Source organism: Sorex araneus, chromosome 1 (genome assembly GCF_027595985.1).
Source record: "Sorex araneus isolate mSorAra2 chromosome 1, mSorAra2.pri, whole genome shotgun sequence".
Classification (NCBI taxonomy): domain Eukaryota; kingdom Metazoa; phylum Chordata; class Mammalia; order Eulipotyphla; family Soricidae; genus Sorex; species Sorex araneus.
In genome coordinates, this window is record NC_073302.1 from 221741146 (window position 1) to 221757084 (window position 15939).

Genomic DNA, 15939 nt, shown 5'->3' on the forward strand with positions numbered 1-15939 from the left:
TGAGCTTTCTCCCCAGCTCTGGCATTAATTTATCTGGGAATGAATACCACAATCTTGGTCTGACTCAGTGGGAGCAAGCAGGAGCTGGCAGCCCCATCGAGCAGATGCCAGTTAGAAGATTGTCTGTGGGGTTGGAGGGATTTCAGACTGGGTAGGGTGCTTGCTTTGCATGTGACTGACCCGTCTTAAGTTCCCAGTACCACATACGGTTTCCTGAGCACCACCAGGAGTGATTCCTGAGGACAGAGCCCTGAGCACTACTGGGTGTGGCCCACAAAGAAAGAAGTGTGTCTGTTGTATTCAACAATATTGTTGACTAAATATCAGATTTTAAAAAATTATATCTAAATTTAAGAGGACTCTAAAAATTCTCCCAGAGGCTTTGGTGAAGTCAAAGCTGTTAACTTACAGCAGACTTCTCACTTCTTTTCAGGAATATTAATGAACACTCATTATGTATAGACACTATTCTAAGCATGTGACTGGAGCCAAGTCATTTAGCCTTTTGTTTTTTGGGGGTGGGGGGGTCATCTCCTCAAGCTGTGCTCAGGGGGATCAGGGACCTCTTTGGCCATACTTGGCCAGCCTGTACCTGAGGAAGTTGGAGACCACCATGGTCACCCCAGAAGTGGTCATGGGCCTCCAGGGCTGTATCCAGGGATACTTGGATTGGGGGTGTGGGGGGATTCAGTGCCAGGGATTGAACCAGGGTCCAGTGCAGGCAAGGCATGAGCCTTAACCCCTGGGTTATCTCCCTGTCCCTAATCCTTATAGCAGTCCCAAGAGGGCCTTCTGTATTACTATCTCCACTTACAGATGAGGTAATGCAACTGAGAGAAATAAAAATAATTTACCCAGAGTCACAGAGCACAGAAAGTATGTACTGCAGTAATAAGAGCCCAGTCCCACTCAATTCTACAACCAGAGTTTTAGCTACTTTATACTGCTATTCTGTTCTATTCTTTCCCCCAGAAGCTGAAATGCAGGTGTGTAAGCACTCTCTGAAATCCTTGTCGGCTCTGAGTGGTGCTTTTTTTCTCACAGAGAACAACAGTCTGTTCATTGTGATGGAGTATTGTGATGGAGGAGATCTCATGGAGAGGATCAGTAAACAACGAGGAGTGTTGTTCAGTGAAGACCAGGTAAAAACATTTCCCATTTGCCTTTTTATCACCTTGGGCAGTTAAAGTTAGAACGCCATAGATAGTAAACCATGTTTTCATGAGATCTGATTTCTAGTACAGAAATTCAAACTGTGAAAGAATTGATCAATGTTCTTGATAGGTTTCGTTTGTGATGCAACTTAAATTGAATCTGTTTTTCAAGCATGACATTTTCCTGAGATAAGATAGTATCTTGTTTCAGACAATTTTGTGTAGAATGTCTCTTAGGTAAATCTTCATGACTTAAAAAACTCTAAATATAAGGGACTGGAGAGATAGTTGGTATGGGGTTTTGCCTTGAACATGGCTGGCACCCCATATGGTCTCCCAAAGTCGGCCAGTACTGACCCCGGCAGAGCCAGGACTAAGCCCTGAGCATTGCCAGGTGTGGCCACCAAGCAAAAACCAAATTTTAAAAATCTGAATATTGGGACTGGGCCTCCTCCTCCCAGATTTCCCATTTCCCAGTAGCTAGGCGGTCACACCCAGGGATTTACCCCGGTGCCGTGTAATCCTGTCAACGACCAGAATCCGAGACTTAAAAGCAAGCTCCCAGAAGCACAAGGCCGCTTTGCGGCTGCGCGATATCTTATAGCCTACTTCTCCCTCTGGGAGAACCTGGCAAACTACTGGGAGTTTCCTGCCCACGTGGGAGAGCCTGGGAAGGTCTCCATGGTGTATTAATATGCCAAAACCAGTAACAAGCTGGGTCTCATTCCTCTGACCCTGAAAGAGCCTCCAGTACGGCATTGTTGGAAGGATGAGTAGAGAGAGGCTTCTAAAATCTCAGGGCTTGGATGAATGGAGAGGTTACTGAGACTGCTTGAGAAATTCAGCAATCAACGGGATGGTTATGATGATGATGATGATGATGATGATGAATATAGATGTTCCTGACTCTTTTAATTTTTTGCTTTTTGGTCACACCTGGTGATGCACAGGGGTTTCTTCTGGCTTTGCACTCAGGAAATACTCCTGGCGGTGCTCAGGGAACCATTTGGGATGCTGGGAATCGAACCCAGGTTGGCTGCGTGCAAGATAAAAGCCCTACCCGCTGTGCTATTGCTCCAGTCCCTGTTCCTGACTCTATTTAAATATGATATCTTTACTACTTTACTCTTCCCTTCACTATCTCATTTTCTGCTGTGAAACAGTGCTGTCACTTGGCTAGGAAAAAGGGAGCATCGTCTCGGCAATAGCTATTTCGTTTCATTGACTGTTGAGAGAGAGGAGAGAAAAGGTGAAGGGCAATGGCCCCCATTCCTATTTTCTCTTTGCACAAAAAAATTTTTCTTCTGTGTGCTGAGCTTCTTTTGGGACCCTGCTGGGAGCGGTGCTTGTAGACAAGACAGGAATGTGTGTGGAGAGGAACGGAGCTGGGCACCTGACTGATGCGCCCGCCAGCATGGCACAGGAACACCCCCACTTCCCGTGGGCCACTCTTCCTTCACCCTAGTTCTCATTTAAATACGTCATGCCTATACAGCTTCCTTCTAAGCAATGGAGCGTTTGAAAATATATAACTGTAGAAAAAGGACAGTTGTGAATGTACGAACGACCAAGGAATCAATATTCTTTAGCTCTCTAAACTTAATCAAGTATTTTATATGTTAACTTTATATTCAATTATATATTTATAGAATTACTCCTTTCTTCCTTGGCAGTTCTAATTTTGCTCAGTTAATTAAAAAAAATCTTACCTTGGGGGCCGGAGCGATAGCACAGCGGGTAGGGCGTTTGCCTTGCATGTGGCCGACCCGGGTTCGATCCCCGGCATCCCATATGGTCCCCCAAGCACTGCCAGGAGTAATTTCTGAGTGCAAAGCCAGGAGTAACCCCTGAGCATCGCTGGGTGTGACCCAAAAAGCAAAAAAAAAAAAAAAAAAAATCTTACCTTTACAAAACTTTGAACTATATTTCCTTTTGTTGGGAAAGAATTAAAACTATAATAAGATCTTAGCATATGGAATACCTCTTTTTTTCCCTAGTTTTTTCTTCTCTTTGTATAATGTGGCGGGTGAAAAAATTCATGACACGTTAGAAGAGTTTAAATAAATTTCAAGGGGCACATTTAACAAAAAGGCACATGGCCAGCTAAAAGAAAATAAAATCATGACTTAAAAAATAAAGGTTTAAAAAGTTTTAAGAATTTATAAGCAAGTTTCATGACTTCATTTCTCCTAGCAGCTGCATAGTATTTAATTGTGTAGATGTACCATAGTTTCTTTATCCAGTCATCTGTTCTTGGGCACTCAGGTTGTTTTCAGATTCTGACTATTGTGAATAGTGCTACAATGAATATAGAAGTGCAGATGGTGTTTCTGCTGTGTGTTTTGGGGCCCCCAGGGCATATTCCCAGAGGTGGTAGAGGTAGATAAGTTAGAGAAGGGGTCAGTATGACAGTAATAGTTGGAAATGATCATGCTGGACAAGAACTGAGTGTTGCAAATAGATAAAGGGATGTACGTGATAACCTTTCAGCATCTTTATTGCAAACTACAATTCTCAAAAGGAAAGAGGGGGGAGAGGGAGGGAGGGGGGAGAGAGAGAGAGAAGAGAGAGAGAGGGAGAGAGAGGGAGAAAGACAGGGGGAGAGAGAGGAGAGGGGAGAGAGAGAAAGAGAGAGAGAAAGACAGGGAGAGAGAGGAGAGGGGAGAGAGAGAAAGAGAGAGAGAGAGAGAGAGAGAGAAGAGAAATGCCTGCCATAGAGGCAGGCTAGGTGGGTGAAAGGAAGTTGTGGGTAGTGGGAGAGAAACTGGGGATACTGGTGCTGGGAAACTTATAGGAATGGAGGAATGGGTGTTGGAACACTGTATGACCAGTTTTGAATAGCTTTGTAATGGTCTATCTCATGGTGATTCAATTAAATTTTTTTTTAAGTTTTAAGAATTTCTGTTATCTGGTGGAGGGATGGGTGTTGGAATATTGTATGCCTGAAACCCAATCATGAGTAACTTTGTGAGGTCTATTTCACAGTGATTCAATTTTCAAAAAAGAAGTTGTGTTATTTTTATATCATATGCATACATATGGATGATTATTACATATTTTAATACCCTCAAAGATTCTCTACTTCTTCCTCTCCCTCTTCCTCTGACCTTGCCACTCTTTCCATTAGAAAGAAGAAAGCTACAGGGTCTGGAGAGATAATACCGGGGATAAGACGCTTGCCTTGCACGTGGCCAACCCAGTTGGCATCACTGGCATCCCATACGGTCCCCCAAACCCACCAGGAGTGATCTCTGAGTGCAGAGCCAGGAGTAAGCCCTGAGCACTACTAGGTGTGGGTCCCAAAATAAAAGGAACTAAAACCTATAGTGCCACACTCTATGTTGTCTAATATCTTGATACAGTTTGCAGCCTAGTGCTAAAAAGATCAAAAAATATCATTAACTATCTCCCTTTCAGCTGCTTCTGTTGATCTTTTTCTGGTATGTCACAGGGGAGTTTCTTTTAATACCAACACAACCCGCACCTTTCTGCATCTTTATTTTTCTGATTGTAAAGTGAAAATAATATGATAAAATGATATATTTACTTGCTTGATTCATAAGCATATGTGCACATACATATAGTATAATTGGTCTCTTTTTGTATGTTACCATGAAAACATTTCATGGCTAAATTGCTGACTAGTTTTTCTTTCACGTTCCCTCTTCAGATTCTGAGTTGGTTCGTACAGATTTCTCTAGGACTAAAACATATTCATGACAGGAAGATCTTACACAGGGACATCAAAGCCCAGGTAACAGCTCAGAGAGAAGACGAGATAGAACTCTGTTTTCTTAAAATGTAGCTATTGATGTACCATTCTTTCCATTTATAGAACATATTTCTTAGCAAGAGTGGAAGTGTTGTAAAGCTTGGGGACTTTGGTATAGCAAGAGTCCTAAACAAGTAAGTACTTAAAATCTTTTTTTTTCTATTTATAACAGCCAAAATATGTATTTTTGGGTTTAATGAATTATGGTATTTTTAGCATGGCTTTCAAATAACTGCAAGTAACTGTTTATATAACCTTGGTAGAGTAGAGGAATGGTAGTAATATGTGGTATGATATATTTGATTGAATGAGATGTGACTTTTAACATGCTTGAAGCTAGTGAGTTGTTTAGTGCAACAGACACGTTCACCCTGACTGGGGGTGGGTGGGGGGAATATATTGGTGCAAATGTTTTCGTAGACAATTTGGTAGTAATAAATATCAAGAAATTTAACATATTTTATTTCTGGGAATTTGTTCCAAGAGAGTAATTTGATAAGTAGAATAATTGAAATGTCTAGCACATGCAGGGTGGTGAAACTTAATAAAAACTTGGCACAGTGGGGCCAGAAACATGGTTCAACAGGTACGGAGTTTGTCTGGCACAAGTTGACCTGGGTTCAGTCCCTGGCACCTTTATGGCCCCTCAAGCCCAGCCAGGAGTAAGCCCTGAGCACCTCTGAGTGTCACCTCTGAACCAAATAAACAAATGTTTTTTTGAAACATTTGGCACAGTCATGAAGCAGAATGTTATGCAATCATTAACATTCACAAACTTGAAGAGTTTTTGCTATTATGAGGAAATTGTTGTTACATAAATTGAAAGTGGAATTCTGAATTTTCAATTCACTAATTATAGCAATGTGAAAAATATGCTTATAAAAAGCATAAGATAGGGCTGGGACAATTCTACAGAAGGTAGGGTGTTTGCTTTGCACACAGCTGACCTGGGTTTGATCCCTAGCACCCCATGTGGTCCTCTGAGCACCATCAGGAGTAATTCCTGAGCACAGAGCCAGGACTAAGCCCTGAGCACCGCTGGGTGTGCCACCCCTCTCAACTAAAAAAGAAAAGAAAAAGAACAATAAAGAACTATATCAGAAATTTAATAATAGGTGTTTAGGGCTAGTAAAATTATGAGTACTTTTTTCTTTTCATATTTTCCACATTTTTAAATAATAAGATTCTATCCCTATGATTATTTGAGAGAGAAAAACTTTTCTAATGGAGCTTTATAATAAAACAATGGTACTGGGGCTGGAGAGATAGCACAGCGGGTAAGGCGTTTGCCTTGCACGTGGCCGACCCGGGTTCAAATCCCAGCATCCCATATGGTCCCCTGAGCACGGCCAGGGGTAATTCCTGAGTGCAGAACCAGGAGTAACCCCTGTGCATCGCCAGGTGTGACCCAAAAAAGCAAAAAAAAAAAAAAAAAAAAAAAAAACAATGGTACTTCTTTGTTTTTGTTTTTTGAGATACCAGGGATTAAACCCAAGGCCTCACACATGTGAAGATGGTGTTCTAGATCTAAGACACAGCCCCCAGCCATTGTGGGGCCTTTAATTCATAATGTTTTAAAAGGTGTAGTTTATAGGAAGATATAGTTTTAGAGTTGTTTAACTGAAAAAAATCATCTGGCTTTATTATTCTAGTATAAATATACAATGTTTTGCCTTATTTTAATGGACACATTTTGTGACATTTATTCACACCTGTTCTTGTATGTCCATGTCTTACTGACCCCTTCTTACTCCAGTAATAAACTGTGCTATTTTATTATTTGGTATAATATCCCAGTTCCATGGAACTTGCTAGAACATGTGTTGGAACACCTTACTACCTGTCCCCAGAGATATGTCAGAATAAACCCTACAACAACAAAACGTGAGTTGCTAACTATCCATTGGAAAGTCTTTGTAAAGTCAAACAGGCTATCTCTTCTGCTACGTTTGCTTCTTTCATCTGTGAAATTGGGGCTTCAACGGGGGTCTCCCACTATTTCCGTGTGCCCTGAAGCTTTTGAACTTCTGGAAGAAGGACTCTTCTCACGTCAAGTAAACCGCGAAGGTAAAACACAGATGGCAGATTTACAAAGGGAATAACCTATGTTCCTCTGCAGTGTTAAAGAGTAGGCTTTAAGAAAATATGCTTTTCCCTCTCTCTTGCTCCTCACTCCTGTTAGCGTCCTTCCCCCGGCTCCCCACCCCAGGCCCCTTGGGGTTTTTGTTGTTGTTATTCTTGTTTTACAGCTGGGGCTAATTTTATCGTGAAGGTGACTTTGGGGCCTGGAGACATCTCTGTGGTGTATTCTCATGTTGCTCTCTTCTAAGAGATTTATTTGTGAGTCTCTGGATCATGGCCCATTAATGAGCTTTTGTGGCGCCAGAGGCAGTTCATGGGCATGACTGCCAGGACCCCTGAAGAACAGGGAGATGGGGGAAGGTCACTGATTCCTGACTCTGCGAGCCTGGAGATTTGGGTCACAAAACCCACATACCCGAGTTTCTCAGCAGATTCACTCATGGATGAGGCTCTCCCGGGCCTGTAGAGATCAGTTGTGTGCATGGCAGCAGTTGGGTTCTGGAGTTTTTTTGCTGCTGGGGCTCTGTTGGGTGAGTGGAGGGACTCACCACCACCCCCAGGTTTACCCAGATGAAACAGCCTGGTACAGGGTCCAAAGGCGTCTCTGTGGCATGGTGCTCTTGCCCCCCTTGGGTTTTGACCCCCACCCTGACCACACCCCTTGGGATCTGACTTCTCCAGAAGCAGGAATGCAGCCAGGGAAGACCTTTGTGTGTGGGGGGGGTGAGAGCTGGGGGGTGGGGAACCTGGTGGGCCGGAGCAGCACTAGCCTTCATGAACTTCGAGCTTGGGCTCTGTGGCTCTGTCCCTTCTCTCTAAACATTGAGTTGACATTGAATTCCTCTGATTTGGCTTATCTTTAGCTGGCAGCCACTGCCCCGTGGAGATCAGAAACCAAAGCCAGCCTCAACTTCTCCACTGTCCTCAGCATGGTTCCCTGTACTTCATCCCTTAAGCACTTCTGTGAGCTGATGAATTCACCCCACTGGCTACAGAACACACCTGGAGACAGAGGAGGAATTTGGGCCAAGAGAAAACCTGAAAAGACTAAGTTTTGTGTGAACAGAAGTGAACAGGGAGCTTCTAGAAACTCTAGAAACCTACTTGGTCTTCTGTTTCGCCCTTGACTGTCTCTCTCTGCTCCCCTCCACATGCAAAGGAAGTGTTGGACCCCGTTACCACACCTTACTGATTCCTTCTCATTTGATGCTTCTTGCTTCTTTCACTTCACTTATTTTCCCTGTGACCTTTTAGGAATAACTATGGGTTTTGTTCTGAAAGAAAACTCCTTACTAAACATCTTCCATAAACTGAGTACTAAGGAGCTGGTCTAGAATCCTATATTACATTTTTCAACTGTTTATTGAATGCTGGAGACTGTGCTCATGACAGACTCTAACTGGGTCTGTGAAGAGCGTGTGTAGGAATATTTTACCTCCCCATATCACCTGGATTCTATCAAAACAAATTTCCTCACATATGAAGGCAGTGTTCCATGGACAAGTCACATTCCAGTTCACTGCCCACATCTTCTTTGAGAACATGAAGTTGAAGTTTGAGCCATCCATCTTAGCTGTTAACCGAAATAATTACAACTGTACAACAAATTCAGACATTAGTAATAGAGTAGTATATGTAATAAAGAGTCCAGCCAGGGCCTAGCCAAGGAACGAAGACCAACAGGGAGAGAGCCTGCTTTATTGCTTCTCCAGTAGCTTCTAAGGAAGGCTCTGGCTTATATCTGTTGCTCCAGGTAGGCTGATTGCAATAGGAAAAAAATATTTCATTAAGGCAACACAAGCAAGTATGTGTTTGGGCAACCATATGATTTTCTAATATCCTGGCGAATAGGAAGTGTGTATTTGGACTCATCTCAGGAGGGAGATGCATGCTGTGAAGTCTGGGTTGATAGCTCTGTGGCAGATGTCATCTCTGAGTAGGGAAATGCAAGGGCCAGCAGATAAAATCTGTCATAAAGAATGCTTATTTGTGGATACAGGGGTGGGGGTTTCTGGGATGGTGGTGGGTGCAATTGGCAGGGGGCTTCACAACTGACCTTTCTTATAGGAATGAATATCCAGTGATTCACTGAAATTCTTTGTGCTTTATTTGATCTATGGGCAGTTTTATAAATTTCCTTCCATGTAACACAGTTTGTATACTTCTTCTCTGCTGGGATTTGGACAAACTAAATATTGTTTTCATTTATGTTTTATCTTAATAAGAATGAGAATTGATGATGCATCTAAAAGCATTTGTTAAAGTGGTCAACCTACTTAAAATTCTAAAATGACACAAATATAAGGTTCTAGGGGTAAATGCTCTCATTGAGTATTAGGAATATTTGCTTGCTATGTAAACTATTATCTTCCTCAGGGACATTTGGTCTCTTGGCTGTGTCTTGTATGAACTCTGCACGCTCAGACATCCTGTAAGTATGTTTGTCATCAGGCTAGCATTTAATCAGTGAAACTGTGTGAGTGAAATCAACTTCTGAGTGAAAAAGGTTAATGGTAGTTTTTTTTTTTGAGCACTAAAAATTATATGGACAGTCTTTGGTGGAGGATGGATAATCTTTCCTATACCAGCATGAAGAGATGTTGATTCTATATTATGGAGTAAAATATCCAAGTTGGGGGCCAGGGCAAGCTCAAATGCAAGTGCCCCTGCCTTGCCAGCCGGAGACTGTGATTTTGATACCTGGTTGCATCCCGTGTGCAGAGCATGGCCCCAGAATCCCTGCTGTTTGGGACCCTGAGCCTCAGCGGTGTGCATCCTCCACCCCGTCCCCCCCACCAGCCAGGACCCCAGAGATCACAAAGCCACATGTGCAGGTGCCACATCCAAGCGATATTGTATGAAAAAGGGAAGGGAAGGAGGCATATCCAAGCTGGAGAAGAGACTATTTAGCATATTGTCTTTAAAAAATTCAAGTGTTTGGGGCCAGAGTGGTAGTGTAGGGAGTAGCTGCTTATCTGAATGGGCTTGACCCTCAGTCCATGCCTGGCACCATAAGGAACCCAAAATAGGGTTAGCATAGAGCCAGGAAAAGCCCCAGAACACAGCTGGGTGTGGCCTCCAAACAAAAGACAAAATATCAAAGTAAAAATAGTGTATTTATGAATGTATGTATATATACACACATATATACATATATAATCAAAGGGAAAATGTACACGGGGTGAAGTGTCTTGGTACAGATTTCCAAGAGCTCTTGTCCATGAAGCCCCACCTGATGACCACACACCCCTAGCCACAAGCTGAGACGACACATGTGTCATGCTATCAGCCGAGGAAGCTCATTAGTGACCCTGTGCCAGGGTTTAGTTGGGGACTAGTCAGGGAGACGCCCGACGCCCTTTGCATGCCAAGGTGCCAAACTCCTGGGAAGGAAACAAAGTACTCTGCCACCAACGCTGTCTTCATGTTTAGGCAGATAAGTGTCACTCTGGACCTTTAGGAAGGAGTGGGAACATCCTAAAATTTAAATTTCCAGTGTCCACTAAGGGCCAGTGGCCACTCAGGCCTTCTCTATGGGCAGCGGCCTTTAACCTGCGGTGTTAACTCTTCTATCTGCCATCTTCATCAGTACCACCATCACGATCATTGTTTTATCATTATCAGGGGCCTGACTAGACCTGCCAACTCTCAAAGGTCTGGTTCTTCGATTTGCTTAAGTGGGCACCAGTAACATCTCCATTGTGAGACTTGTTGTTCCTGTTTTTGGCATATTGAATACGCCATGGGTAGCTTGCCAGGCTCTGCCATGTGGACGGGATACTCTCAGTAGTTTGCTGGGCTCTCTGAGAGAGACGGAGGAATTGAACCCGGGTTGGCCATGTGCTAGGCAAACAGCCCACCCGCTGGGCTTATGAAAAAATATAAGGAATAAAAAAAAGTTATAAATAGCCAAGAAGATACAAATAAATCCATCACCCAAAGGTGCAGACCCTGCTAATCTTTTAATTTTCATTCATTTTTACTCAGGGTGGGGGGTCACTCCTGGAGGGGCTCAGGGGACTATAAGGGGTGCTGGGGTCAAACCCAATTCAGCCATATGCAAGGTAAGTGCCCTACTCGCTGTACTATATAGCTCCACTCTTAGTTGTTGTTTTTTTTTTTTTAACAATTCTTATTGAAATTATACAAAATAGAGAGTTTAGGCTTGTTACTGTCACTCACAGTATTTACATGCTGGGCTTAATCCACAGTAACACACAATATATATCTCATGTTTTTTCTCATGCTAATACTCTTAAAGATGACGTTGTACTTTTTGCTGACATACCATCATTATTCTTTGTCCTTTCAGTTTGAGGGTAGCAACTTACACCAACTGGTTCTGAAGATTTGTCGAGCACACTTCACCCCCATATCTCCAAAGTTTTCCCCTGACCTGCGGGCCTTGATATCTCAGCTTTTCAGAGTCTCTGCTAGAGACCGACCATCTATCAACTCCATCTTGAAAAGACCCTTTTTAGAGAAACTTATTGCCAAACACTTGACTCCTGAGGTAATTTTGAGATGATTCTGCCTGGATTTTGCCAGAGCTTTGGGTTAGTGAGGTCTTGACATGTATGTTTGGTTCCAGGCCATTCAGGAAGAATTCAAGCACAGTCTCAAAAACGGATCAAAACCATCAGTTTCTCGACCTGCTGGGAAGGCAGTTCATGGTAAGAGTGAGCAGAGCTTTAACTTTTGTGCAGGGCAGAGGCAGAGAATAAGAAGAGGTTCATAGAAAGTTCATAGACATGCAAACCTAAAACATTCACGACGGCTCTTCACGCAGAGAGGCATAACATAGGGCTGATCATATCGATAGGTGTGAGCCGTCCGGGCAGAGCAGTAGTACAGTGAGGGAGGCTGACCCAGGCTCAACCCCCAGCACCCCACATGGTCCCCTGAGCAACGCCAGGACTGGCTTCTGAGTGCAGAGTCAGGAGTAAGCCCTGAGCACTGCCACATGTGGTCCCAAAACAAAACAGAATGAAAAATATGAGCCATCTAAGCTCAGAGAAAAAAAACTCATCTTATTCAGTAGTACTGGTGAATTGCCCAAGAACTTATATAAAACTCATATGTGACCTGGGGGACTTATCTCTTTTCTCCTCATTAGGCAGAAGAATTCCATGAAGCAGTAATTTACTAATAAAGAGATCACTGAGAAGTTAGAACCAGCCTCACTTTGTGCAGAGAAGAGGTAGGGAATAAGCGGAGGTTCTGCAGACAGACGCAGATGATGAGATGAAGCTTTACCTATTTCAGAAAGCAGAGGATAGATGCTTATAAATTCTTCCCATTACTGCCCCACCCCCGCTTTCCTTCCTTTTTCCTTCCCCTTATTTTGTTCTCTTGCAAAGACCCACATGCGTCTCATGGGCTTAATTGGTTAACAGAATGGGAAGCATTAATTTGTAGTACCAGGAAAATAAGGACGTGCTTTATGGCTATGATAAAAAGGGAAATAATTCTATTGCTGGAAATTAGATGGCCAAGTTCTCTCTCTCTTTTTCTCTCTCTTTCTCTCTCTGTATATGTGTGTGTGTGTTTAAGACTGAGAGAGAAATTAAAGAAGAAAAATTATTGAGTCTGCAAGAGTAAGAGAAACAGATAATGGTTACAATTTAGCCATAACCAGTATCTGAACTTAAAGGATAAGGAGGAGTTGGAAAAATTTCTTCAAGGAACTGGTACTGCAGGATAAGCTAAAATTAAGGAAAATGGGGGGGGGGGGAAGAGCTTCTTTGCCCTATTGAGTTTGGTTTGATACTGTGTTATATATTGATCTATATTGAGAATATTTAGAAGTGGTTAAGTGGGTGCACAGGAGAAAGTGCATTGTATGTGTTTCTAAAATATGAAAATAGGGGCCGCGGCTCGGGGCTTCTCCTGAAGCCCCTGCCTGGCACCTGTCCGCCGCCGCCGTCGGATCCTGACCAATCTCCATCCTGCAGGTAAACAGGCAATCCCTTGGAGAGCCTGCCTCAGCGCGGAGAAGTCCCCTCCCCGCCCCCTGCCCGCCGCGGCTCGGGGCTTCTCCTGAAGCCCCTGCCTGGCACCTGTCCGCCGCCGCCGTCGGATCCTGACCAATCTCCATCCTGCAGGAAGAGGAATAAAGAACTACAAGGTTCCAACTCTGCACTTCTGTGACAATATGAAGAAACAGCGAAAATCCCCTCCACCAAGAGAGGGAGAAGAAAAGATACTAGAAACCTCAAAAGAGTCTCCCAACATCTACGACCTCTCAGATAAACAATTCAGAGAGGAAATATGGAGGAGAGTCGACCTACTCCAAGCAAATATGGAACAGACATCCAATAAATTAAGGGAGGAGATGAATCAAGCGCTGGAACGGTCTACCAAGAAAATACACGAAGAAATGAGAGCAGAAATGAGAGCAGAAATTTCAAACCTTCGAACCGAAGTCTCACAAATAAAGCAATCGGTAGATGAAATAAAAATCTCACTAGATGCCCTCAACAGCAGAATGACTACAGCCGAAGACAGAATCAGCGAGCTTGAGGATGAGCTGCAGAAAGCTTACAGACAGCAACAAATCATGGCCAAAGACCTCAAAATGGCTATAGAGCGAATCAGAGCCCTGGGGGATGACTTCAAGAGGAACAACATAAGAATCATTGGAGTACCAGAACCACAGGGAAGTAACCCCAATGAAAAAAACATAGTCAAAGACATCATCACTAAGAAATTCCCAGAGCTGGAGAAGGCAGGCGTCCAGATACAAGAAGTACGAAGAGTGCCAGCAAAAAGAGACCCAAATAAAAAGACTCCAAGGCATATCATAGTCAGAATGGCGGATGCTGTAGATAGAGACACAATTCTACAAGTAGCAAGGTCAAAGAGGGAAATCACATACAAAGGAGCACCCCTCAGATTTACGGCCGATCTGTCAGAAGAAACCCTCCGAGCCCGAAGACAATGGTGGGACATAGTGAAAAAACTCAACGAAATGAATGCCTCACCAAGAATACTTTATCCGGCTAAACTCTCACTCAAACTCGAAGGAACCATACACTACTTCTCGGATAAACAACAGCTCAGGTCCTTCATAGACTCAAAACCAATCTTGAAAGAAGGTCTAAAGGGGCTACTGTAAGGCAAGGAGGAGCCCCATAAGAACAACAAATCCCACAGAAAGATGGCACAAAACCACATCACAATAATCTCTCTCAATGTCAATGGCCTAAATGCACCTATCAAGAGACACAGAGTGGCTAAATGGATCCGGAAATTAAACCCAACATTCTGTTGCCTGCAAGAAACACACCTGAACAAACAGAGTAAACATAGACTCAAAGTCAAAGGATGGAAAACAATCCTCCAAGCAAACAACTCCCTTAAAAAAGCTGGAGTGGCCATCCTGGTATCCGACAACATAGATTTCAGGATGAAAAAGATCAAAAGGGACAGCGAAGGTCATTTTCTGTTTATCAAGGGATATGTACAACAGGAAGAAATCACACTCTTAAACGTATATGCTCCTAACGAACGACCGGCTAAATATTTAAAACGACTCCTAACAGACTTCAAAGAGGACATCACTAACAGCACAATTGTAGTCGGAGACTTCAATACGGCCTTATCACCTCTAGATAGATCCACAAGAACAAAACTCAACAAGGAAACACTGACCCTGAATGAAGAAATTGAAGAGAGAGGCCTAATAGACCTATACAGGGCCTTACACCCCAAAAAGAAAGAATACACATTCTTTTCCAGTGCACATGGAACATTTTCAAAAATAGACCATGTACTGGGCCCCAGAACATACCTCAATCGAATCAGAAAAATAGAAATTGTATCAACCATCTTTTCAGACCACGATGCGCTGAAGATAGAAGCTAACCACCCACAAATACGGAAAATCAAATCAAACACCTGGAAATTAAACAATTCCATGTTGAACAATGAGTGGGTCAAGAAGGAAATCAAGGAAGAAATCAAAAGATACTTAGAAACAAATGAGAATGAAGACACGAGCTACCAAAACCTATGGGACGCAGCTAAAGCCGTGTTAAGGGGAAAATTTATAGCTCTCCAAGCATTCCTCAGGAAGGAAGAAAGGACCCACATAGATAGCTTGACTTTACGACTCAAGACCCTAGAAAAGGACCAGAAAAAGGACCCCAAACCAGACCGAAGGAAAGAAATAATAAAAATTAGAGCAGAAATTAATGACATCGAAACCAAAAAAACAATCCGAAAGATCAATGAAACAAAGAGTTGGTTCTTTGAGAAAATAAATAAGATTGATAAACCGCTAGCAAGTCTCACAAAGAAAGAAAGAGAGAAAACTCTAATAAATCGAATCAGAAATGAAAAGGGGGACATCATAACAGAAACCAGTGAGATTCAAAAGATCATTAGAGACTACTTTGAAAGTCTTTACGCCACAAAAAAGGAGAACCTAAAAGAAATGGATGGATTCCTTGATTCCTACAATCTCCCAAGACTGAAGAAAGAAGACCTGGAATACCTGAATAGACCCATCAATGTTAAGGAAATTGAAACGGTAATCAAAAACCTCCCCAAAAACAAAAGCCCAGGCCCAGATGGTTTCACTGGCGAATTCTTCCAAACATTTAAAGAAGACCTATTGCCTGTTTTCCTCAAACTTTTCCAGGAAATTGAAAAAACAGGAACTCTCCCAAACAGTTTCTATGAAGCACATATCTCCCTAATACCAAAAGCAAACAAAGACACCACTAAGAAAGAAAATTACAGACCAATTTCCCTGATGAACACCGATGCGAAGATCCTCAACAAAATACTAGCAAATAGGATCCAACAACTCATCAAAAAGATCATACACCACGACCAAGTGGGATTCATCCCAGGGATGCAAGGATGGTTTAACATTCGGAAATCAATCAACATAATCCAGCATATCAACAAAAGTAAAGATAAAAA

General features: G+C 42.8%; 1 protein-coding gene across 1 annotated transcript in view; it reads left to right on the forward strand.

Moving 5' to 3' along the window:
* Positions 1-15939, forward strand: part of NEK5 (NIMA related kinase 5) — a 78185-nt gene that overhangs the window by 11695 nt on the left and 50551 nt on the right. Inside the window, exons 3-9 of the mRNA XM_055140986.1 lie at positions 1045-1142; positions 4825-4908; positions 4990-5060; positions 6724-6810; positions 9385-9439; positions 11321-11521; positions 11600-11681. Of these exons, the coding sequence (XP_054996961.1) occupies positions 1045-1142; positions 4825-4908; positions 4990-5060; positions 6724-6810; positions 9385-9439; positions 11321-11521; positions 11600-11681 (678 nt within the window). The remainder of the gene's footprint in view (positions 1-1044; positions 1143-4824; positions 4909-4989; positions 5061-6723; positions 6811-9384; positions 9440-11320; positions 11522-11599; positions 11682-15939) is intronic.